The sequence below is a fragment of the Dreissena polymorpha genome, chromosome 11, assembly GCF_020536995.1.
Source record: "Dreissena polymorpha isolate Duluth1 chromosome 11, UMN_Dpol_1.0, whole genome shotgun sequence".
NCBI classification, from domain to species: domain Eukaryota; kingdom Metazoa; phylum Mollusca; class Bivalvia; order Myida; family Dreissenidae; genus Dreissena; species Dreissena polymorpha.
The window spans coordinates 26,332,023-26,358,406 of record NC_068365.1 but is presented as its reverse complement, the minus strand read 5'-3'; the positions used below and the strand labels follow the sequence as shown (position 1 = coordinate 26,358,406).

The window sequence follows — 26,384 nt, the reverse complement described above, 5'->3', positions numbered from 1 at the left end:
TAGTTGCTGAGAAATAGCCCGGACAAGAATTGCACTACATGTACAGTTAATGGAAAATTTCAAACATTTCAAAGGACCATAACTCTGTGAAAAATCATCCGACCAGAACCCGCTGATAATATGCACATCTCCTCTTGGTAGTGAAGCTTCCCATAAAGTTTCATTGAATTCTGGTCATTAGTTGCTGAGAAATAGCACGGACAAAAATAAAAAATTGTGCATGGATGGACAGACAGACAGACAGACAGACACAGACAGCGACTACATGCTCCACCAAAAATAAATTTTGGGGGAGCATAAAAATCACTAAAGCTTTATTATTTTCAAAGGTGAATAACATAAAAAGATGTTTTTTTTAAAAATATGAGCCTTGCTCTGTGAAAATGGGGCTTAATGCATGTGTCTAAAGTCTTGTCTCAGATTAGCCTGTGCAGTCCACACATAAGGCTTTTCAGAGACAACACTTTCCACCTTAACCCTTTGCATGCTGGGAAATTTGTCGTCTGCTAAAATGTCTTCTGCTGAATTTCTAAAATTAGCATTTTCTTCGATTTTTTTTCAAAGAATACAATCAGAATAGCAAACAGTTTGGATCCTGATGAGACGCCACGTTCTGTGGCGTCTAATCTGGATCCAAACTGTTTGCAAAGGCCTTCAAAATTTGGTTCCCGCACTGAAAGAGTTAACTGGATTTTTGTCAAGAAAAGTCTTAAATTCCTTCAAACAAAAAATAATCAAGCCTGTTTCTAGTTAAAAACCAATGTGTACTTTGAAAGATATTAATATTAAAGACAGTCAGGTTATTAACAAGAACTCAATATTATAGCAATCAATTATCAATTTTGTCAACATTCATGTACTTTGCTGTTTGTGCCTGTTCAGTTCATGTCAAGATAAACTGTGTATTTACATTTTTTTAAACCGCATACAATTTATGTTAAATACAACCAGCATTCTTGGAATTAATTTAACATCTAAAACAAAATAATTATGTCCATTATTTGTTGGGCTTTTCTATGCAGTCTTAAATTAAATGCAGGTCACAGTTATATAAACACTTATGAAAATCGTGTATCGATATTATGTTTGCAACTTGATGTACCACACAATCTTGTTCCATGGCGTAGCAGAAGTCACCGGAAGCGTTGGTATCCAACCATATATGCTCACTGTTCACGGCATGCTCCTGTAACAGCAGAGAAACTTATTGTAAGTACAATAAGCTTGTATACAGTTTTTTTTATATACTGTGAAACCAATATTATTCGTTGGACAGTTATATTTGTGGATTTTCATGGGTGCACTCAACTACAAAAACACCCGTCCAACAAGTGTTTAGGTCTGAAGTCTAAAAAATAATGCATTTGAGATCCAAAACAAATGACAGATTATATAAATTCATGAAATTTCATGTCAAATAATTGCCTTTCAACAAGGTTTGATTGCCAGATTAAGAATCACTCATCACAAATTAGAGCTTTGTCACAAACTTGATTTATAACCCTGCATTGGCAAATGACTCGGAAATCTGTGGATCATTGGGCAAGAAAAATGTCTAGCACATCATTCAACATGTTATGGTGATGACATTCTTGAAGTTTCAATTTAGTCATTAGGGAAGCATTGCCCCGTATTCTGTGAAAAGGGGGTTTAATGCATGTGCGTAGTGTCGTCCAAGATTAGCCTGTGCAGTCTGCACAGGCTAATCAGGGACGAAACTTGATACTAACTAAGAAGATACTTTCTTGAAACGAAAAATAGCATAAAACTGTACACAGTCCATCAAGTCGAAAAATGTCCCTTTATGACTTGGGGTTCACACAAGTGTACAAAGTCCATCAACTCCAATTGTTCCCTTAATGACTTTGGGGTCATACAAGTGTACACAGTCCATCAAGTCCAATATTGTTCCCTTTATGACTTGGGGTTCGCCAAAGTGTACACAGTCCATCAAGTCGAAAAATGTCCCTTTATGACTTGTGGTTCACACAAGCATACAAAGTCCATCAACTCCAATTGTTCCCTTTAAGACTTGGGGTTCACACAAGTGTACAAAGTCCATCAACTCCAATTGTTACCTTTATGACTTAGGGTTCACACAAGTGTACAAAATCCATCAACTCCAATTGTTCCCTTTATGACTGGGGTTCACACAAGTGTACAAAGTCCATCAACTCCAATTGTTCCCTTTATGACTTGGGGGCCGCACAAGTGTATACCATCATTAAGAGAGCAATTATAATAATTATTACATGGATTTCACAATGTCTGCAGCTTGACATTCAGACTTACAAATAAGTGACAAATCAAAGCACACATTTGCATTTTGGAATTGCGTCTATTTGTGGTTTGGGTGATAAGAAAAACAGCGAGATAAAGTGTCAATCAGGTCAGAATTTGGTGAAATACAAAATAAACACTCTTCACTCTCTGAACTGCTATAACTAGTAATCTATGAGGTCATAGCATGAAGCCATTTATTGTATATGGTGAAACCACTATTATAAATTGAACTCTTGAATTTTGAGCATTTTTGTTGGTCCTATCAACCATGAAATACAACGTCCAATTAATGTTCAAGTCTGAAGTCTTACATTGGAAATTATTTTTAAAAGATCCACAAATTTTATATTAACGAAAAATGCCATATTTTATTAATCCACCTACTTTCTTATCAGCGACATTACCAACCAGTCAGTGCTGGTTTGTTTTTTTCACATATTCAACCAAATTTAAAAAGCCTTGACCTCAACTATCTTAAATAAGCCCCATAGCGTAGACTGCCACTACTATGTTTCACTTACCAACCAGTCAGTCCAATAGCATGGACTGTGACTACCATGTCTCACTTACCGACCAGTCAGCCCCATATCCTAGACTGTCACTACTATGTTACACTAACCGACCAGTCAGTCACATAGCCTGGACTGTGACTACCATGTCTCACTTACCTACCAGTCAGCCCCATATCCTAGACTGTCACTACTATGTTTCACTTACCGACCAGTCCGTCACATAGCCTAGACTGTAACTCCTGTTTCACTTACCGACCAGTCAGTCCCATAGCCTAGACTGTAACTCCAATGTTTCACTTACCGACCAGTCAACACAAGAAGCGATCTGTCTGTGCACAGGATTGGAAGGCTCCCCATAGTGCGGGTGAAGGTATGTGGAATGGTTGAAGGCATTTTTAGATATTGCTTTCCTGAAACACACAGAAGTAGGCAAATTAAACTAGAGCTTTGTCACAGACGTGACGAATACCCCCACATGCCGCATTGACACATAATATTTTGCATGTCGTCTTCACAAAAAACAGCGGACACCATGCTCAATTTTAAAAACGCACTAAGTGACCCCTTGACCTAGTTTTTGACCCAGAAAGGCCCATGTTCTAACTTGGCCTTAAGATCATCTCCATATAACTTCTGACCAAGTTTGGTGAAGATCGGATGTAAAGTACTTGAATTAGAGAGCGGACACCATGCTGAATGTTAAAAAACGCACTAAGTGACCCTGTGACCTAGTTTTAGGCCCAGAATGGCCCATGTTCAAACTTGTCCTAAAGATCATTTAGATAAAACTTGTGACCAAGTTTGGTGAGGATTGGATGAAAACTACTTGAATTTAAGAGAGCGGACAACATGGTGAGGTTTAAAACGCACTAAGTGACCCCGTGACATAGTTATTTACCCGGCATGACCCATATTCAAACTTGGCCTAGACATCATCTAGATACAACTTCTTACCAAGTTTGGTGAAGATTAGATGAAAACAACTTGAATTAGAGAGCGGGCAACATTGTGATGTATAAAACGCACTTAGTGACCCCGTGACCTTGTTTTTGATCCGGCATGACCAATATTCAAACTTGTCCTAGACATTATCAAGATACAACTTCTGACCAATTTTGGTGAAGATTGGATAAAAACTACTTGAATTAGAGAGCGGACAACATGGTGAGGTTTAAAACACACTAAGGGACCCTGTGACCTAGTTTTTGACCCGGCGTGGCCCATGTTCGAACTTGACCTACACATCATCTAGTTACAACTTCTGACCAAGAGTGGTGAAGATCGGATTTAATTTACTTGAAATAGAGAGCAGACACCATGCTCAATGTGTAAAACGTACTAAGTGACCCCATGACCTAGTTTTTGATCTGGCATGGCCCATGTTCGAACTTGACCTTCAGATCATCTAGATACATCTTCTGACCAAGTTTGGTGAAGATCAAATGAAAACTACTTGAATTAGAGAGCAGAAACTTAATACGGACCGACAGACAGACCGACCGACTGACCGACCAACAGACAAGTTCACTCCTATATACCCCCCCCCTAAACTTCGTTTGTGGGGGTATAATAAAAATCTTCTCTTTATTCTATGAGTGCATCACATGTTAGAATGTTTGTTATGGTGCAGTATTTTGTCATGAGAAAGCTGTATACACATACTGTTATACTCTCTCATTTGCCCGCACCACTCTGTCAAAGTTTACACCTATGCAGAGTAATTTACAAATACTTACCAATCTGTAATGACATAAAGTTTTAAGACAGATCAACAAACAAAGAGACACAGTCTGATCAGACAAATCAATTGTTATACAGAATTTTACCCCACCCACCTACAGATCTTGGGTATTTTATGGAGTATAAAGGCGTTCTTTTTAAAATTCTGATCTGTGAATGTTATTATACATACATGTAAAATTCAGACCAAAAACACCCGCAAATATTCCTTTTCCTTTTTTTCTAATGACATTTGATCTGGACAGTTTGCCAGCGATTATAAAATAGACACTGAATACCCATCGCAATTAGGCCTCCAGGAAATTACAGGGGATAACCGATCTGCCAGGCATTTAATGGCAAACATGAGGCTTTACCTAGTACCAGAAAAACAACACAATTATTTCTGAAACAGTAGAGCATATCATGGATGTCTGATGGCATTGTATATTAAAACTTTGTCTGAGACAAACAGAAGAGGATATGTTTGGAGAGAAAAATGCAGCATTGGACATGGATACAAATGAGGTGTCTCATTAATTAACAGGACTATGACATTTTTCTCTCCCAATATATCAAAGTAATAATCAAGAAGCATAGCTAAAGTTGAAGGAATGTGAGTTTTTACAATGCTGTATTGGATCTCATTTACCTCTTTCTTAGATGGTTAGGAAACTTTGACAGATTGTAAAGTAGAGTCCAAGGAGATTTTTCAAGGAAAAGCCAAACAACTTCACTAAGGTAACCAACCCATAATGGACTGAAATAGTAAATGGGTTTTACTCTAAGACCAATATAATTTTTCAAGGAAATGCATAAAATTCCTATAACAAAAGCAATATGATGTAGATATGAAACAAATTATTGGTCAAAAATATCTCTTCCAAGAAAAAGGCCCAATGATTCCAGGAATGTAACCATGAATAAATTGCACAATAACATGCTACATGACGATTTTCTTATATTCCTTAGGGGGCTTTTAGCATCATGATAACCTAATTTACAGACATGAATTATTTCAAATGTACCCAGAACGTGACATGCAAAGGAATATAAACACACTAAAATTGCTTTTCCTGTCAATCTCAATATAAGACGTGTTGTGTCTTTTAACACGCCTTGAAGTTTCCGTGAAATATTATTATTTTATATGATTGAACATGTTAAATCTTTGATTCCCTTTACACGTTTACAGAAATTTGACTACCCAGATGCTACAAGAACACTTAAGATGCTGACAGTAATTTGTAAATATGTCCAAAGCTCTGCTTTGCCACTATCAAGTATAACTGAAAATCAATGTTTAAAAAGACACACAAGTTTTAAGCTCAAGTTGCAGATTTATCCGTCAATCAAAGTAAACGTATTGATAGGCGCGTTCTTTGAACAAATCTGTTTTAGTGGTTTGTCTGGCATTGCTATTTGATTCCATTATTAACAGTATCGAGAATCATCGCGCTCATGCTTAATACATAAGTCAATAAGGTGGAATAATTATTGTTAAATTAATCAAAAAAAATATGTATCATTGTATTGTTGAAAACACATTAAGAATCTATTATTGACATACCATAATTATATGCTGAATATCTTCATTTAACATATTTCTGGTCTAAAGAAAATACCAGGTCACCTAGTTCACGGATAGCGTCTTTATTATATAACGATTATTTTACTGGCCACAAACTCCAGTGATGACCTGTATATAAACTCTGACATTCACACACTGGCCGCGAACTGACCAGATACCTCGAGGGTTAAAATGCAATGCATTAAACATGTTGACAGGAATATGGAAGTAAGTACTAAATATGAGAACATAGCCTTTAAGTATAAACGCTTTTGCGCAAGCAATCCTCTGAAAATAAAAGGCGCACCCACAAACTGTATTGATGTCGAGAATTGAGTGTAAAACTGTTCTATCTATTAAGCCTTTTCACTAGAGATAAAATTGTTTCATGCAGTAAAACAGTGTTACAAAGACGCGGATATGTTTCCAATGTCCTTGTGGTATACTCAAATCAGCCAATGGAATAAGTGAAGTGTATTCATTCGTACCTAGCCGCGGGAAATTTTATTTGAATTTTATTGGACACTTACAAAGGTAAGGTGAAAAGCTAGCTAAATACAGCTGCGCCGAAAAAGCTGAAGTGCCAAATTGTTAATTTACATACTCTCTAAACAATTGAGTCCCTCCCTAGAAAGGACGGTACCATACACATATGCATTTAGCCTGGTTATCCCTGAGAGCTGTGATTATTCATGAATGAACAATTTTGAACTGAAAGATTCTGGTCAATCTATTGTATCACTCATTTATAAAAACAATAAATGTGTATGTTCTTACCAAATCTGATAATACATGTTCTGTGTAACACATTTTGCTAGAAGGATAAATTGAATGGCATCAGCTTATGAGGACATTTGGCATTTATCAGATTATGCACTAATTATCTGAAGTCTCTGTTTTGAGGCATAATAATGTTTTTGAAGAGACATACAGCTGAGCATACATGCCAGATGTCCCGATCTTGGCGGGACAGTCCTGCTTTTGGGGTGTTTGTCCCGGTGTCCTGATGTAACACTATTTGTCCCTACATTTGAACAAAACGATATACGCTCTTTAAGTTCACAATAAAATTCCCTATTCAAGCTCCGTCTGGCTTTAATTACCATCGCTAATCCCTTTATTTCCCCCTATTAACAAACCATATCTACTAGTCGAGTGACACATTATCAGCGATATATCGGCAAATTATTGATTTTATCGGGCATTCACACCAGGGTATTTTTATGATAAGGGTCGTTAATTGCTAGGGATAGATGCATCGTAGTGCATTAAGCAGATTGCTTTTGTATTTCATGGCCCAAATCAAGTCCAAAGATACTATTATTACGCGGTATTCAGTGTATTATATGTCAAACAAATCGAGCGCTGACCGATACCAGAGACATAAATTTACTTTCTTTTTTGGCTGATTTTCAAAAAATAATTTGTACATATTGCATCAATCTAAATTTAGAGTTAATGGATGATTGGTTGAATAAAAACAGTGCTCGATGTGTGCACATCCCGTTGAACGTTGCCTTATAGTCACAAATGGGTTTATCTGCATAGTGCACATGCTTGTTTACTTCTGGAAAATGGAGAACGTCTGTGTTCATGCAATTCTAAACACATTTATCATCAATATTTGCCAGAAATATTGAGGTTTTGTAAGTAATAAGCTGATTACTGACTTCAGTAAAGGTGGCATGATTGATCGTTTTAGGTGTCCTGCTTTTTGGTCAAATGTCCCGACATTTTTAATAGACTGTCCCAATTTGGACCCGAAAATTTCTGGCATGTATGCAACTGAGAAATAAAGAAATAACTCTTACATGCTTATATAGAGCATAATAAATTCATAAACTATGTCGACAGCAGAGCTAAGAAGTCTTTTTTTTTTAAAGATTTCTTGTAATTTACTTATCCATAGTTGACTAAAATAGTTGAATAAATCAGGAACTCTTTTAACATGCCATGGGTTACATACAACTAACATTTGATACAAAGGAAACAGTTATGGTGAATGGACAGGTTCTGATTAAAAATGCATTTGCTGATTAAGAAACACTAATGGAATAAAATAATTTGGTTTTACTGAGATGTGTGTGGATCATTGGTTAACTTCCAAGGTTGTTTTTCAGAGACTGTCCTGAACAGGTCTCGTTATAAAACCAATAGTGACTGATACAACAGAGAATCTGTATTTCAGACAATTGAAAATTGGATGAATCCCATGTCTTGTGCTAATATCAATTTAAACCGATTTCATTACTGAAAAAACATTTCAACAATTTTGCATGCTCATCATTAATAACAGTTTTGAATATTAACCTGTCACATTCAATTTATGAATTTTCATTTCTACAAACCAGGATACATGTAATTTTCCACTGAAAAGCAAAGTGAACCATTTTCACTATGTGCAAACAGCATAAAACCAGAACAGCCTGCAAGTAACTCGCAGTCTCTGTAAAGGTTTTATGCTGTTTGCTGCTCATCAGTATCTAAGGGTTGGAAATAAAGCCTTTATAACTTGAATATAATTACTATATTCAAGTTTTAAAAGCTTTTAAATTAATTGTAACTTTCTAACTCACGGGTACAACAAAAACTTGAACATATAGTTTCTAAGTGGTAAAGGTTATTAATAAAAACAAGAGCACCGCATAACGGGTGCCACGCTCGGCTACAGGTGCAGGTTTGAATAAATGAAAGCTTGTCAAAAAATTTTTGGTCACAGTGACCTTGACCTTTGACCTAGTGACCCCAAAATGGGTGTGGCGTGTAGAACTCATCATGGTGCATCTACATATGAAGTTTCAAAGTTGTAGGTGGAAGCACTTTGATTTTAGACCCAATGTTAAGGTTTTAGCACGACGCGGACAGCGGACATCAGACAGCGGACGGTGGACGACACGACGCGCTGGCTATGACAAAACCTCAGGTTTTCTCAGAAAACTCCAAGCTAAAAATTACCAGGGCACAAAGCTGATAACATGTGGACCACTGTATTTTATTCCCTGACTGCCAAATAAATGTTATCAGCCGATTTGTAAATGATCTGACTGTCCCTTCTGAGCTTTCAACAAGGAATTAAAACTTCTTTACAAGGACATCTATTGCTTTACATTTTATAACATATACAGTAAAAGACTGTGTATTATGTGAACCCAATCATATAGCATGTACCTTTATACTTTTTGAAGCATTTAAAATGATAAAGAACAAAAAGAACAATTAAATTGTTTGTTGTTTGTTAGCAGATAATGTTATTATATATCTGTTATATGTTTTTGTTATGAATCACATCAATCAACTGAATTTAAAATTCCTAAGTAAATGCAATTTTTGTTCAAGAATGTCTATCGTGGAAATAGAAAAAGACAACAGACATTAACAAAGTTAGGGTATTGACAATATGCATTGGTACATCAGGTTATCCGAAACAAACATCTGTTTAAGGATATCCGATGAGCCGGACAATTTTCTCTCACATTTGCATATACCTTGTTTGTATTCCTCTGCGGAATCACTGGGGATAAACAGGCGGAAATGAGACAACTTTAATCTTGTCAACTCCATTAATATCGGTCAGTTACGGAAGACAATCTGTGGGTAATTATACGGAAATAATGTTAAACTGGTTACGAGATAAGCTTCGGAATTATTTCAAATTATTTCCAAGATTGAGCCTTCCAATTATTACTTCGTTATTACACTGACTTCCTTTGGTGATGTGGAAGTGAGGAGTCCCTCCCGTCAGTATACTATTGGCTAGTCAAAATCAAATAAAAATTGTACTGGATTAACTGACTGTACTGCTATAATACTATAGTAATAATGTTATATTATAAATCATAAATGCAATTCTTCTTTGCTTACTGTTCAATTGTATTGCATAGGTTACTTTCTTACCTGAAATTATGAGCACGTGTCATATATAATATTGACTCTCAAAATAAAACATTTTTCAAGATTTTGCACTATAATAATCAAATATTCAATTAAATGAAACTTCAACTTCAGATAAACATTTCTATATTTCACTTGTAAAACAGATTTATATTCTGTCCAACTCATTTTGGAATGTTTTATTGCAAAAATTAATGTGTTCCTCGTGAAATGAAAAACAACGTTCTTGTCTAAAATCTTGTCAATGAGTATTACATTTTGTGCACCAATTGGGATTTAAACTATTCAGGAAATAACAAAACAAAAGTTATAACTCATCAAGGATTGATATTTAGCACTTTGCTTTTCAATTATGTGCCTCAGATTCACTATTGTAAATGCACAATACTTTCCTTTATAAAAATAAATATATATAATTATTTATTCATTTATTTATGAAATTATGCATGTATAGGTCAAATAATAGCTGACATTTCAAGATGAAAGTTTTTAAAATAATGAAAATATATTTAAATCCATTTAGTGCTTAGAAAATATAACTTTTTTGTTTGGGTGCATAATAAATATAACATTTGTTGTTGAGGTATGATCTGAACAACAAAGACCATGACGTGAAATATATAATTAAACTATTTTATTTTGGTGAATGCTTAAAACATTTTTTAAACAATACTCTTGTCAAGCAATATGGTCCCCTACCGGTGAAATTCCACCATTATAAGCAATATTTCAGATCTATTTGTTGCCATAGCAACCAGAATTCATGATGTAGGAACAAAATGAAATGACTTGCAAAATCTCCATATTGCCATTTATCAATATTTTAAGTTTCGTGAAAAAATATGAAGAACTTTTAAAGTTATCGCAGGAACCACCATTTTCAGCAATATTTCTAGTCTATTTGTTGCCATAGCAACCAGAATTCTTGATGTAGGAACAAGTGAAATGACATACATAATCTCTGTATTGCTATCTGTCCATGTTTCAAGTTTCATGAAACAAGAGATGTGTTTGTCAGAAACACAATGCCCCCTATTGCGCCGCTTTGAAATAAAATTTAAATATGTAATATGGCAGGTTTAGAAATTATCTCCCTTTTAATGCTTATTACTTCCCTTGGATTGCATTTTTTTACTTTGACCTTGAAGGATGACCTTGACCTTTCACCACTCAAAATGTGCAGCTTCATGGGATACACATGCATGCCTAATATCAAGTTGCTATATTCAATATTGCAAAAATTATGGCCAATGTTAAAAGTTTTCGGGCGGACAGACGGACAGTTCAACTGCTATATGCCACCCTACCAGGGGCATAAAAATATGAAGAACTTTTAAAGTTATTGCAGGATCTAGAAAAGAGTGACAGACTCACAGACACACAGAGCGCAAACAGTTTCACTGGTTGGGGACATTAAAATGTATCAGCACAGCAAAGCAGCACAACAAAATGATTGGGTGCATAGGAAATTGAATTTTGTTGCATGCTTTATAATGCACATGAAAATATGCAAGATTCATGATGTCAGGAGTTTTTTAAACGTATTAAGCCATAATTAACATAAAAGATAATGCTTTTCCAGTTCGATTTAGATGATAGTTGGCGCTATTTGCGTTTTAATGTTATTGATGATACTGATTTAAGCATCTCGGTGCAGACATGGATTTAAACATTATTAGGCTCGGGGTCAAAATGCAATCTCAAATTATCATACTTTTACTGATAAGAATGCTTGCAGTGCTTAAAGGACATGGTGGATCAAAATTTGGAATGGGTTCTGTGCCCTAATATTTAATGCTAACTGGAACATTGTAAAACAAGATGTCTTTGTGAAACACTATGTCCTCCCCCCCTATATTTGACCCTTTACCTTGACCTTTGACCTTTAAAGATGATCATGACCTTTCACCACTCAAAATGTGCAGCTCCATGAGATACACATGCATGCCATATCAAGTTGCTTTTGACCTTTGACCTTGAAGGATGACCTTGACCTTTCACCACTCAAAATGGCACTGCCAAATATCAAGTTGCTATCTTCAATATTGCAAAAGTTATGGCCAATGTTAAAGTTTGATGCAAACAAACCAACAAACAAACCAACAGACAAAAACAATATGTCCCCAAGTATAGACTGGGGGACATAAAAATGCAAAAATTGCGACAAGATCTGACAGGAGCTTTTATTGTTTTCAATGCATCTGCACTGACAGTATCAAATGGTGCTACCAATTTCCTTCTATTTTTGCATCCATGACAACATCGTAAGGTAAGGTCTTAGTTAGTCAAGAAGATTGAAACACTTCAACAACAACAGCAGCAGGTGCTCATTTGAAGAATAACAAGCAAATTCGTTGAATTGATATCCCCTGCCAATATGCTTCTGGGCACAAAAGTCTTCTGGACGGATGGACAACGCCCTTTGACCTAAATGTGTTACCTTGACCTTAGCCCCTAGGATTACGGGTGTTGAATGTGAAGCCCCCCCCCCCCCCCCCCCAGAAGATTGAGAACAACTATGGCAAGTTTCATGGCATAGTAAAGGAATTACTAAATAATGAATAATTCATCAAATTTGTGACCTTTGACCTCATTGTGTGACCCTGACCTTAGCCCCTAGGATTATGGGTGTTGAATGTGAAGCACCCCTAGATGATTATATATAAGAACAACTATGGCAAGTTTCATGGCTCTGGCTCATGTTTTGATGCAGATAAAGCTCTAAGCATATATTAAAAAGCATTTTTTCAAGATACAAAGGGCCATAACTTTCTTATTAAAAGATGTTGTACCATGCCATTTGGCGTGCATCATCTTCTTATCCATAATTTTTACTCATACCAAGTTTCAATGAAATCCGCCAAAGCACTAATCCAAGATATGGCTCCGGACGGACGGAAGGAAAGAAGGACGGAAGGTCAACGCAAAAACAATATCCCTCTGCATGCCTATGCTGGGGGATAAAACACATAATATTCATGCCAACCAATTTACATGATTTTTCAACATCAATAATATTTTCAACAATATCTTCCTTGAAAGCAAACAAAGACCTTGACTAATGTGACATGTGCCAATCGTTATCAAAAATGGATCTTTAACCCTTTCCCACTCACAAGCAAATTGAAAATTGCTTATATGCAAACATCATAAACCCAGAGCAACCTGCAAGTGACTCACAGTCTGTTCAGGTTTTATGCTGTTTGCTGCTCATCAGTAACTAAGGGTTGGACATGAAGCGTTAAAAACTTGAATCTAGTATTAAGTAAGAAAGGTCTTCAATTAAATTTAACTTTCTAACTACAAATGCGTCAAAATACGTATCTAAGTGTTAAAGGGTTAATTTGCAAACAAAAAACCTTGACTGATATTACATTTACCTTAAATGTGTCTAGAATACTCATTTAACTTGCAAACAAAACCTTGACTCATTTACCCATTTTAAAGTCTCTATCCATATCAACACAAACAATCACATATGCAGGAACTTCAAAACGTGCCAAGTTACAAAGTTCATCATTTTCAGGGACTAATTCTTTTTATTGACAGGCGATAATGACAATCATGACTGAGAAAATATCAAAGGATTTAATTTCCCAATAACACAGAGTATTATCGGGACATTCCTGGACCAGGTTTTACTCATGTCAAGGCAAACAAAATCCAAAGAATCAAACAAAAGATAAATGGGCTTAAAGGGACATGTAAACTGTAATAGCAGGATATATTTTTTACAATATTAATGGCAACGAAAAATAAAAGGGCCATGATGGCCCTGAATTGCTCACCTGACTAACCAAATACAATCCCATCCCTGATTTCATCAAGATAAACATTCTGACCAAATTTCATAAAGATTGAATGAAAACTGTGACCTCTATTGTCTACACAAGGTTTTTCAATTATTTGACCTAGTGACCTAGTTTTTGACCCCAGGTGACCCAAATACTATCCCAACCCAGATTTCATCAAGATAAACATTCTGATCAAATTTTATAAAGATTGGATGAAAACTGCGACCTCTATTGTCTATATAAGGTTTTTCTATTATTTGACCTAGTGACCTAGTTTTTGACCTAGTGACCTAGTTTTTGACGTAGTTTTTGACCCCAGATGACTTAAATACAATCCCAACCCAGATTTCATCAAGATAAACATTCTGACCAAATTTCATAAAGATTGGATGAAAACTGTGACCTCTACTGTTTACACAAACAAATTGTTGACAGTTTTTCTATTATTTGACCTAGTGACCTAGTTTTTGACCTCAGATGACCCAAATACAATCCCAACCCAGATTTCATCAAGATAAACATTCTGACCAAATTTCAAAAAGATTGGATGAAAACTGTGACCTCTACTGTCTACACAAGGTTTTTCTATTATTTAACCTGGTTTTTGACCAAGTGACCTAGTTTTTGACCCAAGATGACCCAAATACAATCCCAAACCAGTTTTGATCAAGATAAACATTCTGACCAAATTTCATAAAGATTGGATGAAAACTGTGACCTCTACTGTCTACACAAGGTTTTTTTATTATTTGACCTAGTTTTTGACCTAGTGACCTAGTTTTTGACCCCAGATGACCCAAATACAATCGCAACCCAGATTTTATCAAGATAAACATTCTGACCAAATTTCATAAAGATTGGATGAAAACTGCGACCTCTATTGTCTTCACAAGGTATTTCTATTATTTGACCTAGTTTTTGACCTAGTGACCTAGTTTTTGACCCCAGATGACCCAAATACAATCCCAACCCAGATTTCATGAAGATAAACCTTCTGACCAAATTTCATATTAAAACTGTGACCTCTACTGTCTACACAAACAAATTGTGTTGACGGACGCACGCACGCACATACGGACGCCGGACATCACACGGTCACATAAGCTCACCATGTCACTTCGTGACAGGTGAGCTTAAAAATGCCTTCCCTGGGGTTCCATCGCAGGATATCTTGATAAGCAGACTAAGCCACCACGCTACCACTACTACACGCAGTGAATTTAAGAGGGTTGTTTAAACACTTTGTAAGTAAGTAACATGTTTTGTTTAAATAATTATTCAAAAACAATTAATAACACTTCATTATTTTTTAGATTTTGATTGACGATTATAAATGTTTATGGATGGATGCAAAACCCTTGATATATGATCTAGTCATAAACAAGAGCTGAGTTCGTGAAACACAATGCCCCCTACTGCGACGCTTTGAAGCCATATATTTGACCTTTGACCTTGAAGGATGACCTTGACCTTTCACCACTCAAAATGTGCAGCTCCATGAGATATGCATGCTTGCCAAATATCGAGTTGCTATCTTCAATATTGCAAAATTTGACCTTTAACCTTGACCTTTGACCTTGAAGGATGACCTTGACCTTTTACCACTCAAAATGTGCAGCTACATGAGATAAGCATGCATGCCAAATATCGAGTTGCTATCTTCAATATTGCAAAATTTGACCTTTGACCTTTTCCTCAAAGGATGATCTTGACCTTTCACCACTCAAAATGTGCAGCTCCAAGAGATGTGCATGCATGCCAAATATCGAGTTGTTATCTTCAATATTGCAAAATTTGACCTTTGACCTTGAAGGGATGACCTTGACATTTCACAACTCAAAATGTGCAGCTCCATGAGATACACATGCATGCCAAACATCAAGTTGCTATTTTCAATATTGCAAAAGTTAAGACCAATGTTAAAGTTTTCGGACGGATGGACAAACGCCATATATTTGACCTTTGACCTTTCACAAATCTTCTAACCAAGTTTCATGAAGACCTGACAAAATATGTGGCCTCTAAAGTGTTTACAAGGTATCTCTATAGCCAAATAAGGAAAACTGCCCCGCCCACTGGCGGCAATGTTTTTCAACAGACCAGAACCACTTTTGAACTCAACCAACATATCATTAAGACAAACATTTTGACAAAGTTTCATGAAGATTGGGCATGAAATGTGACTTCTACAGTGTTTACAAGGTTTTTCTTTTTTTTAACCGAGTGACCTAGTTTTTGACCTGGCAAGATCCAGTTTCGAACTCAACCGAGATATCATTGGGACAAAGCTTCTGACCAAGTTTCATGAAGATCGGAAAAGAAATGTGCCCACTAGAAAATACACTGTATTATTATGAAAACATTAATAGTCAAAGGAAAGTAACTACTGTTAACTTAAATGCAATATTTAGAAGAGTTGTCTCGCATGTTACATGACCTTAATTCATGCTGTTTACAAGCCTTTTTACTATATAAATATAAGGAAAACTGCCCGTCACCATGGCAACCATGTTTTTCAACGGACAGGAACCATTTTCGAACTCAACTCTCATATCAAGAAAACAAATGTTCTGACCAAATTTCATGAAAATTGGGCCAAAAATGTGACTTCTAGAGTGTTCACATGATTTCACTATATACATATAGAGAAAAACTTTGCCTACTGGCGGTCATGTTTTTCCACCGTTCTGGACCATTTTCGAACTTGTCCGAGAAATCAATAAAACCAATGTTTTGACCACACTTTCATGATGATTGGGCAAAAATTGTGACTTCTAGAGTGTTTACAAGGTTTCTCTATAGCCAAATAAGGAAAATTGCCCCACCCACTGGCAGCCATGTTTTTCAACGGACTGGAACCACTTTTGAACTCAACCAACATATCATTAAGACAAATATTTTGACAAAGTTACATGAAGATTGGGCATGAAATGTGACTTCTACAGTGTTTACAAGTTTTTTCCTTTTTTTGACCTAGTGACCAAGTTTTTGACCCGGCACGACCCAGTTTGGAACTCAACCGAGATTTCATTGGGACAAAGCTTCTAACCAAGTCTCATGAAGATCGAACAATAAATGTGGCTTCTAGAGTGTTTACAAACAAATGTGGACGGACGGAGGACAGACGACGGACAAAGACCGGTAACAAAAGCTCACCTGAGCAATCAGGTGAGCTAAAAACTTAACAGGACCAAAGTTGTCCTTGTGACAACACGCCCCCTTAGCTTTGGCAATATTCATGATTGATTTGTAGGTTTTATGGGATCAAGGAAATGTGTTTCATATAAAGAACAAAACCAAATACAGCTATTTCAAGGTTGCAATTCCACCTTAAGGGGTATTTTGCAGCCAGCAAAATTAGAAAGAAGATTGAAATAATGAGGTTGTTATTTTTTTATCTCACATGCCCTAGTTTTATGGAGCCAAAATTGGAACATTTTGTGAAGATCTTCTGGACAAGTGGACATTTAACCTCAGGATAACTAAGCAGCTAATACAATCTTAATGTTAGTCTGTAATGCATGCTCTACACATACCACTGGGTTTTTACATCAAATTGTGCTAAATATTGTCATCACAAGAAATGTATTAATATACATAATATATATATAGGAGTTCATCTTTTTTTCAAAATATTAACGATAGAGTGAATTGTGGGATATAATTACACTCTCTAATGATAGGTAAGATCCAAATGACGTAAAATTGGGACATTGGCATTCGTAATGATCATATCATGCGTCAATACAAAACCCAATGTGCGCTAATGAGGCAGTGTTATTATTCATTTGGCACTGGGACACTGTTCTTCTTATATTATAATATTATTATTATTACCTATCAACAAGTAAATTTTAATTGAACGCAACATTTACAAACTTTTGTCTGAACTAGGGTGAAAGTGAAAGTAAGTTTCTATGAATGATAAAAAGTTTAAATGTATCTGTGTATAGTTACTTAAACAATTTATTTCATACCTTATTTTAAATGTGCTTATTAAATTAAACTTGGTTTGGTTTAATACACGTACCATGGGTCAAAAAACACAAAAGCGGCTTTTTTAAAAAAACATGTTATAATAACAATTAAGTTCATTGGAAAAAATTAGCAACCATGGATATAAACCAAATCATATTAAGAGCGTGACAAAATCAATAGATCTTTATCCCTCATAACATGTCAACAACACTTGCCTAGCCAGTGTTGTAATTATCCCCTTAGGGGATACTTGTATGTGACGCTTAGTTTTGGCCAAACCAAGTTTAAATTGCTATTTATTTAGTAAACTTATAGAACAAGCATAGTTTTTATTAATGTCCAGACAAACTGCTTTATGTTGTGAAGGAACGTCCCAAAAGCAAGACTGTCAAGCAGAAATCTGGACGTATGAAACATTGGGACACATGGCAATTATGCAACAGCTAAAAATGTGTCGCAACCAGGTTATAATAAACTACACTACGCGACCCGCGATTTTTGCTGCGATTCTCGCATCACCGCGATCAATGCAACGTCACAAATCGCAGTGATTCCGAGCGACAAAAATTTTTATGTGATGTCTCACCGATTCCATAGTGACCATGGCGCGATGTATCTCGCTGTAAGGCAATCAGCGCGAATCACCGTGATTCACCTTTTTTCGCGATAAAAAGAAGTCGGCAACATAGGAATCAGTATATGCCTTCCGCAAACTACTAGGCTACATTGACCCACAGACCTTCGACAGCCAATTGGTGTTGATCTGTTGTGTAATGTCAATAAGGTGTGAAAAAACTCACAAGTCAGTGTTTATTACATGTATTAAATAATCCCTTCAGAGCAGTAAGTGTAAGAAAAATAAAATTTATGAAAGAATCCAAACAATATATTTACATGCTAAAGCAGTGTAACTGTTAACAAATATTCACTTTCATATTTACCCGTAAGCAGTTAGTTCCCGGGAAGCATGTTTTTTTACATGCTACGTATGACGCAATAAAACATTAATTTGTGCATGATCGTATTGCATTCAATCTAAATTTAAAAAATTTGAAAGCTGTGTCCAATAAGGCACTGTACTCTTTACACTTCTGAAAAATGGCGTAGGCATATGTTGTGTTAATGAAATTCCTGAACATATTTGTCGTCATAAATGTTTAAGATTATTTTTTCGTAAGTGATGTTGTAATTATGTTGGATTATCGGATAATTGTTCACATGAGAAAAGCGGTATGTATACAGTAATCGATATGATTCGGTTTATATACATGAATTGGCAAAACACCAATGTCACAGATATCCACTGCGATCACGGCGTATCGCGTTTAATTTCGGCGAATCAACACAAAATTGTGGAGAATCACTGCAAAGATTATCTTGCTCTTGCGCGACGATGGAGTGACAAATCACGTGAAATCTCGGTGATTTTCCACACAAAAAATGTCCACAGTGATTCTGCAAATTAGGCAAAAATCACAGGTCGGGTAGTGTATGATCACAAAGTCTGGTGTGAAGTTTTGATTTAGTACTAACAATACTTCAAATACAAATTTAAAGTTCTGGACAGACACCTTACCTTGGATCTGAATTTGGAATGGCCTTGTAATGTGACTCTTGCTCAGTCGGTAAATTGACATCCACTGAACTGGATCGTATCTGAATAGCAACATCCAAAACGTCACCACTATCAAAGGACTTCTGTCTTTGTACTCCATGTTTTTGTGAGGATTTTGTGTTTTCATTTCCCATGAACCACGCATCCATCGATGTTGATCGCTGCTGTTTTATATTTGGCACTGCCAAGGTAACCGCATTTATATAGTCATCGTCGTCGTCATCATCATCATCATCGTACTCTACCTCTTCTGCATTGTTGTCATCATTATCGTTTTCGAGGTCCTCATAGTTCTCGTCATCCTTGCTGTCAATGTGCGGTAGATTTAGTCCGTTGAGGAAGTCCAACACCATCTGATTTACAGGCCTAGGATTTGGGCTTTGACTGCGGCTACTCGGCTCACTGTAGCCGTTCTGCAAGCTTTCAAACGACTCCCTTGTATTGTTGATCCTGCAATTAAGGGAATCCAAGTTATCCTCGCAATCTGATTCATTCCCTTCATCTTCCGAGTCACTGAGATAATAAAACCCAGAGGGTTCTGAGAGCGAATCTGCGGAGGTGGAGGTGTAGCTAGTGCTTGATGTGAACGAGATATTATCACTGTCAAGTACCTTATTTTCCATTTCCTGAAGTTCAAAAGCTTTTTCCCTCTCCCTGTCCTCTTGTTCCTTGGCCTCCATGTGTATGCAGTGAATGCACAGCTTTGGAATGTCCAGGGAAGACCGTCGAGCTGGGTTCTTGGGAACCTTGAGATTCGATTTCCGCGAACCCTCTGAGATACTGTCGTCTGACGTTGATGGTGACACCTGCAGGTTGCAAGAAGAATCCAAAGAATGACATCTGCGGTTTGTTTTTCCAGGTACTTCCAGGAATTCTGTGACGTAGGAGCTCTGACGCTGAAGCGAACTCGAGTCAAAGCTTGAGGATCTTACTCGAGACTCTGCAGGTACGTCCAGTGTCTTTCCAAGGTCAATGTCGTAACCATCGTCAATGCACTCAGACTGACGCTGCAGGCATATCTTTGGTATTTCCACCGAGGGAGACACTGAACGAGATTTCTTGAAAATCTTGTTCATTTTCCCTTTGCACTTTTTCTGAATTGAACTCATTGTAATGGTATTATCTCTGCACTTTAATAATACAGGGAGCCAAGTCCACATTCATTTACTTCAATATCCTTGAACAAAGCAGCATCCATGATATATAATGAGACAGTTGTTATACTCCACTTTGTCTTAATGGAGCAGCAATCATGATGTTTGTCCACATGTTAAAATGCCCGATTTTCATGTTTCATGTACTTTCACAATAAAAGCATAATCTATTACAAAAGTACATCTTCTGTCACAGTTCAAGCTAAATGTATGTAATGGATATACTTGCTATGGGCATTGTTCCATTACTTCCAAGTTATAAATAATAATTATTTATCATGGAAAACCTGTCTTGAATACAGAAATCATCCAAACAAAATGTGTACCTACTTAGGAGTTCAATATTCCATTTAAAAAGACATGGTTATGAAAGTGTAACAATTTTAGTCAACATTAGAGAAACAACACAAATAATGGGTTCCATCTGACATCAGAAACAAACATAGTTGAACAATCATAAAGCAGATCATAATTATTTTTGGCAAAGACAGGAATTGTACATGCACGTAATGCATATTAAAGACTACCCTACATTCGAGATAAGAACAAGATTTGAAGGATGTGTAACATATGAGCCTGGTGCAGCCTGTTGCTTATCAGTATGTGCAATTCATTGATGACCGGGTTGATAAAAAAATTGCAGCGGAAAAACATAATTATGTGGGGTGTGCATGGTGAATTGGGGTTGTATGTTTGTAGGAGTTAAAATGAACGAGCCTAAGGGATTGGGGAATATTTGTGCCATATTGTCTCAACCTGCTGTCATGAAATTATTTAATGCTTTATCTGATATTGATCACAGACATTATAAGAGATCATGCCCTTCATAATTTACATGTACACCATCTTTTGAAATCAAAGGTCAAAATTTAATGTAAGATTTATATATAAATAATATAATACATTGTTAGTTCGTTGGTAAGGGAAGCATTCTGTAGCAAAGAAAATGAACCCCTTATAGGACTTCTAAGGGATTCATAGCAAAGGAGTCTGAATGGATTTCCACATGAATTTGTGAAACATTAAACTAATAGAACAAAGCACAAGGAAATTAAAAGGCTAATGAAAGTGCTAATACACTAAATGCAGTTAGGTCTGAAGTCTGGAAAATTCATGAAGCCACCTGATAGTCTTGTTGTTATCTGGTCAGCAAAGAAGTTAATCATGATCTAACCACCTGTTAGCATCCAGGCATAGCTCAACAGGTTAATAGTCCCCTCTTGATGCAATTACCATTACTGATGATCTCTATTACTCATTTATCGGCTAATTACAGTTCATCCACCAGAAATCATGGACTTTCCGATAAAGATTATGTTAAAGAGTAAACTGTACCCCTTAACCTTTTGTGTCAAAATATGTTTAACCCCCTGACCTTCAGCTTCAAAGAGAACTCAAAATTATAAAGGGTTTTGGTGTGCAAATATAAAAATATGCACTGCTGAGAAGTGTTTGTTTGCTTTAGTTTGTTTTAAAGTTTTTAACTTTTATATCATCTAAATTCCATTGTTTATGGGTAATTCAGAAGCCCCTTGTGACAACTTCTAAAAGCGTATTATCACACAAAACATATTTTAAAATTACACAAATACCTCCTAGTGAGACGATGGCACTTGTGAGTGATATCATTTTTAAAATGCCAGCAGCACAATTCTTCTCAAGTTCTCATTGAAAATCAAATAACCTCATCAATATTTCAGGCAAACAAAACAATAACTCTCTAACAACAATTGAACATTTTCTGAAGTTTCCAGGATTGCACTATACAATTTCACCGTGTTAGCTTACAAATCATGTTACATGGCACTAACATGGCACTTGTAGCGGTGTTTCAATAACTCAGGGCACTCAGCATTCAGTACAGCAAAAACAAAACCCACCAATGGTCATAAATATTTATGAAATACTGAATTCTGATCCAGTGAACATTGTTAAAATCAAATTAAGCTTTAACCAACGGAAGTTAAAAGCAAAATGGAAATCGAATTGCAACGCAATATGTGATGCAGATAATTTTTACTTTGCGATGGGTTTATATATGACATTTCATTATTATATACTATCAACAGAATTCAAGCAAACACGCTCTGACTATAATGAAATATGTAATAAACACGTTAAAAAATGTTATTTAACCTTTTACCACTTAGAAACCTTAGTTTTCACGCATTTGTAGTCCCAGTTAGACAGTAATATTTAATTGAAGACCTTTCTCACTAGATAAAAGTTTTAAAGGCTTCCTTTCCATCCCTTTGATACTAATGAGCAGCAAACAGCATAAAACCTGAACAGACTGCCAGTTTATACTCACAGGCTGTTCTGGTTTATGCTGTTTGCACATAGCAATTTTCACTTTGCCTCTAAGTGGGAGAGAGTAAATGTAATTTTTTTAAACTTCAGATCTTAAAAGTAGCACTTTGTAACAAACATGACTTATGACCATGCAGCGCTTGGTCAGCATTCTTAAATGGCATATTTAAAAATCATCAACAGAATTAGCGAAAGACCGTCACAATTTACAGGCCAGACTGGCCTACCAGGAGAAGAAATTCAGAGGCCAGTTGAAATTTCGAACGATAATCCTTAACTGTTAGCTGTATTTTTCTTCGCGAGAAGACTGCATTCCAATTTTCAAACACTTGTTCTGTGACATTCAATGCATACATTTCCAAAAAAAGAGTTGTATTTGTATCTAAAACGTATGCTCCATCGTAGAACGACACGCGCTTTTCATTAATCCATACTAATTATATGACGTCCGTCGTTAATTCGATTGTTATCTGTCCTTTTCGTTAAGCATCATTATTTCTTTTTATTGTCCGCCATCTTGGATCACGTTAACAACATGTGTGCAACGAACGTAAACTTGTATATGTCTGACAACTTTCTCGAACCAATAGTTAAGTATGATGTCGGTCGGCGAGACGCTCCGTTAACGTTTTGAATCGCTTTCGGAATTTATCTATGCAGTTTGTTACGAAATTCAACGAATTATATCCGGAAATATCATGAGTCGGTAATCACGAAAAAATGTAGTTGTGAAAACTGCAAGATGGTTACACAATTTTGAAGCAAAATTTGCCGACCAGTAAGGCCGACGATTTTACATTTCACCGTCGGCCTTTTATAAATGTTCGTCAGCAATGGCCTACGGGCCGACGGGCTTTCGCCATGTCTGCATCAAGGTTCAGATAACTTCAAGAATGAACAAGCGATGTGTTTGTAAAACGCTATGTCCCCATATATTTGACCTTTGACCTTGAAGGATGACCTTGACCTTTCACCACTCAAAATGTGCAGCTCTATGAGATACACATGCATGCCAAATATCAAGTTGCTATCTTCAATGTTGAAAAAGTGTACATGAAATGCGCAATTTTGACACGTTGACATACATGTAGAAACGGCGTTCGAAAAGACAACAAGAATAATACAGTAAAACTGGGATAACTCGAGGAAGCACGGGACCGACATCGATGCTCGAGTAATCGCAGGTTTTGAGTAATCCATGGTATTATTTGTTTTCACTGTCTTGGTTGATAATGCTAACTTCTGACCACAAACGCTTTATTTACATGTAAGACGGTGCTAGAGAAAGAAAGGCTTTGTAAAAATCGCTTAAGGTTACAGTATAATAAACAAAACAATTAAGATGATCGTAAATTCATTTAATTATTTCAACATACACACAAAACATAAATATAATCAGAAAAATCTCATCAATATTCACTGTACATGTAGCATAAATATTTTTAAAAAGCACACAAGGTACGTACATGCGAATGAAAAAAATACACACTGAAAACAACATAATCACTTCACACTTTGCATTGTATGTACAGTAGTCAGACTTGTGTTGCGCAAAGTCAATGATTGAAGATTGTCGCAACCCATTAGCTTCCCGGAACTGATGGCGGAAGACGTTTTGCGATAATTATCGATTGCTGGTAATTATTTAATTATCATTAAAACTGTGTAGCTTTGATCTGCTTCTCAAAGGATGACAATTTGCAGTGTATCTCAAACTGCAACTAACTTCACACCTAATCGAGCGTCGTTTGTCTGCTTGATTGCGCTGTTTTCACAACTCGAATATTTTTAGCATTGACCAGACAAGAAAGCGTCCTCGAATAATTGCCAGTTTATTAGGTGTGAAATGCCTTTCAGGGACCGGCACACGAACTCCAGTTATAGAAAATCGCATGTTTGAGTTATCGCGGGTATTTTTATTTGGACATTAAAGGAAAATGCTAGGGACTTTCTTTAATGCTCGAGTAATCGCCAGTTTTCGAGAAATCGGCAGCTCGAGTTATTGCAATTCTACTGTAGCTTATTTTAAACATCGTATAGAGAAAAGAAGTTGTTTTCACTACGAATGGGAATAGTACAACCGCTTTAATAATAAACGTCTTGAATGGGAGATCAGGAATGGACTGCAGCTACAGGTTTAATCTAAGAACACACTTCACCGCCATTTTGGATATGTGTATTGAAATTGACATTTTGATGATGGTGTCAATATCGACATAAGCGTGTAAAATCGTTTGTTTAAATAGTTGAGGATTAGTATACAGTTATCATTTGTCTTGACTTTCTGTGCAACATTTGCGAGTGCAATGACTATATCGATATTTAAGATTTATTGCCCCATTGATGACGTCATTTAACTTATGCAGTGCGGGCTGTTGCGATTTTTTTAAAATAAACGTTTTTGTGATTTATGACTTTAAACTAGAATAAAATATGTACGTTCTTGGTATCAAATTGTTTGTTTTGTTGAACCTGATTCATGTTGATAGAAATTGTTGACTTTATTGAAATCCCACGTAACTCCAAACATTGACTGATATAAGAACTTCCTGTTGACCATGATATAAAAAAATATATCAGGCAACGTTATATCAGGCAGATACATGTATCAATGCGGTGGTATGATAATAAAGAATATGTGGCTAATCGCGCCTAAAAGTGTACTCCTACACATGAAGACCTTGTGTCCATGATGTAGAACACTTCAATTGAATCACTTGAGAACCTTGGATGTTCTACAAACTTATATAGTTCTTCTTGAATGCTCTGAGCTTTTACTGTACATACGTACAGCAGGACCTGGAGGGTCAATAGCTGGGAGTTGGATTATTGCAACTACAAACTTAAAGTATGATATACATACAAATCCATGTACTTACATTGACAAAAAATCACTCAAACACACCATCTCTCAGACTTAGCATCAGGCAGGTGTTAATGACCAGAGACAAACAACAGGGCCTCTGTGAACCAGTGCACAGAGTTCAATTCCACTAGTAGACTTGATACTTAAGAATGTGACAAAGTCCTGAAGGAGAGGTCTCCACTTCCATTCTTCATTCCTGACACATTTGTAATGAGTCTAATGCAAAAACTGGAGACCATTTGGCTGTCTCATACACTGTTTAACACATCCCCCAATTCTGAGGTCTATCAAAATGGACTTTCTACATTTCCATTTAAAACTTTAAATAACCAGGTTTGCCCCAGGACTAGATACAAATGGTTTGTTCTACCCTGAAATCTTTGGCATTTAAGGTCTTAAGTGCTCAGTTGATAATTATTCATTTGTTTATCATTAGAATGTAATGACCACACCTCCCACACTTCCGGTAAGAATTTCATCCCTAGGGAGATACTAACCCTGTGCTTGAAACATACAACACATAAAACATTCATAGCACATAGACTTTTAACCTGGCAGACCCAATTGCTATTATGACCATTCATGTGATAACATTACTCCCATGTTGAACAATGAAACCAACATTACCAATAATTGATTCACACAAATATGAATGTTTCACCCTATATTGTAACAGCCAGTACCAGCCTCTG

The 26,384-nt window shown here is 36.3% G+C and overlaps 1 protein-coding gene across 8 annotated transcripts in view; it reads right to left on the bottom strand.

The window, feature by feature from the left end:
* Positions 1-26,384, bottom strand: part of LOC127850702 (diacylglycerol kinase zeta-like) — a 234,123-nt gene that overhangs the window by 115,381 nt on the left and 92,358 nt on the right. For 6 of the 8 annotated variants that reach the window (XM_052383960.1, XM_052383959.1, XM_052383962.1 and 3 more), the window contains exons 3-5: positions 19,324-19,812; positions 3,097-3,205; positions 1,103-1,186 (exon numbers count right to left, since the gene is read on the bottom strand). In XM_052383960.1, the coding sequence (XP_052239920.1) occupies positions 1,103-1,186; positions 3,097-3,205; positions 19,324-19,812 (682 nt within the window). The remainder of the gene's footprint in view (positions 1-1,102; positions 1,187-3,096; positions 3,206-19,323; positions 19,813-26,384) is intronic. The other 2 variants (XM_052383964.1, XM_052383966.1) reach the window with 1 other exon arrangement.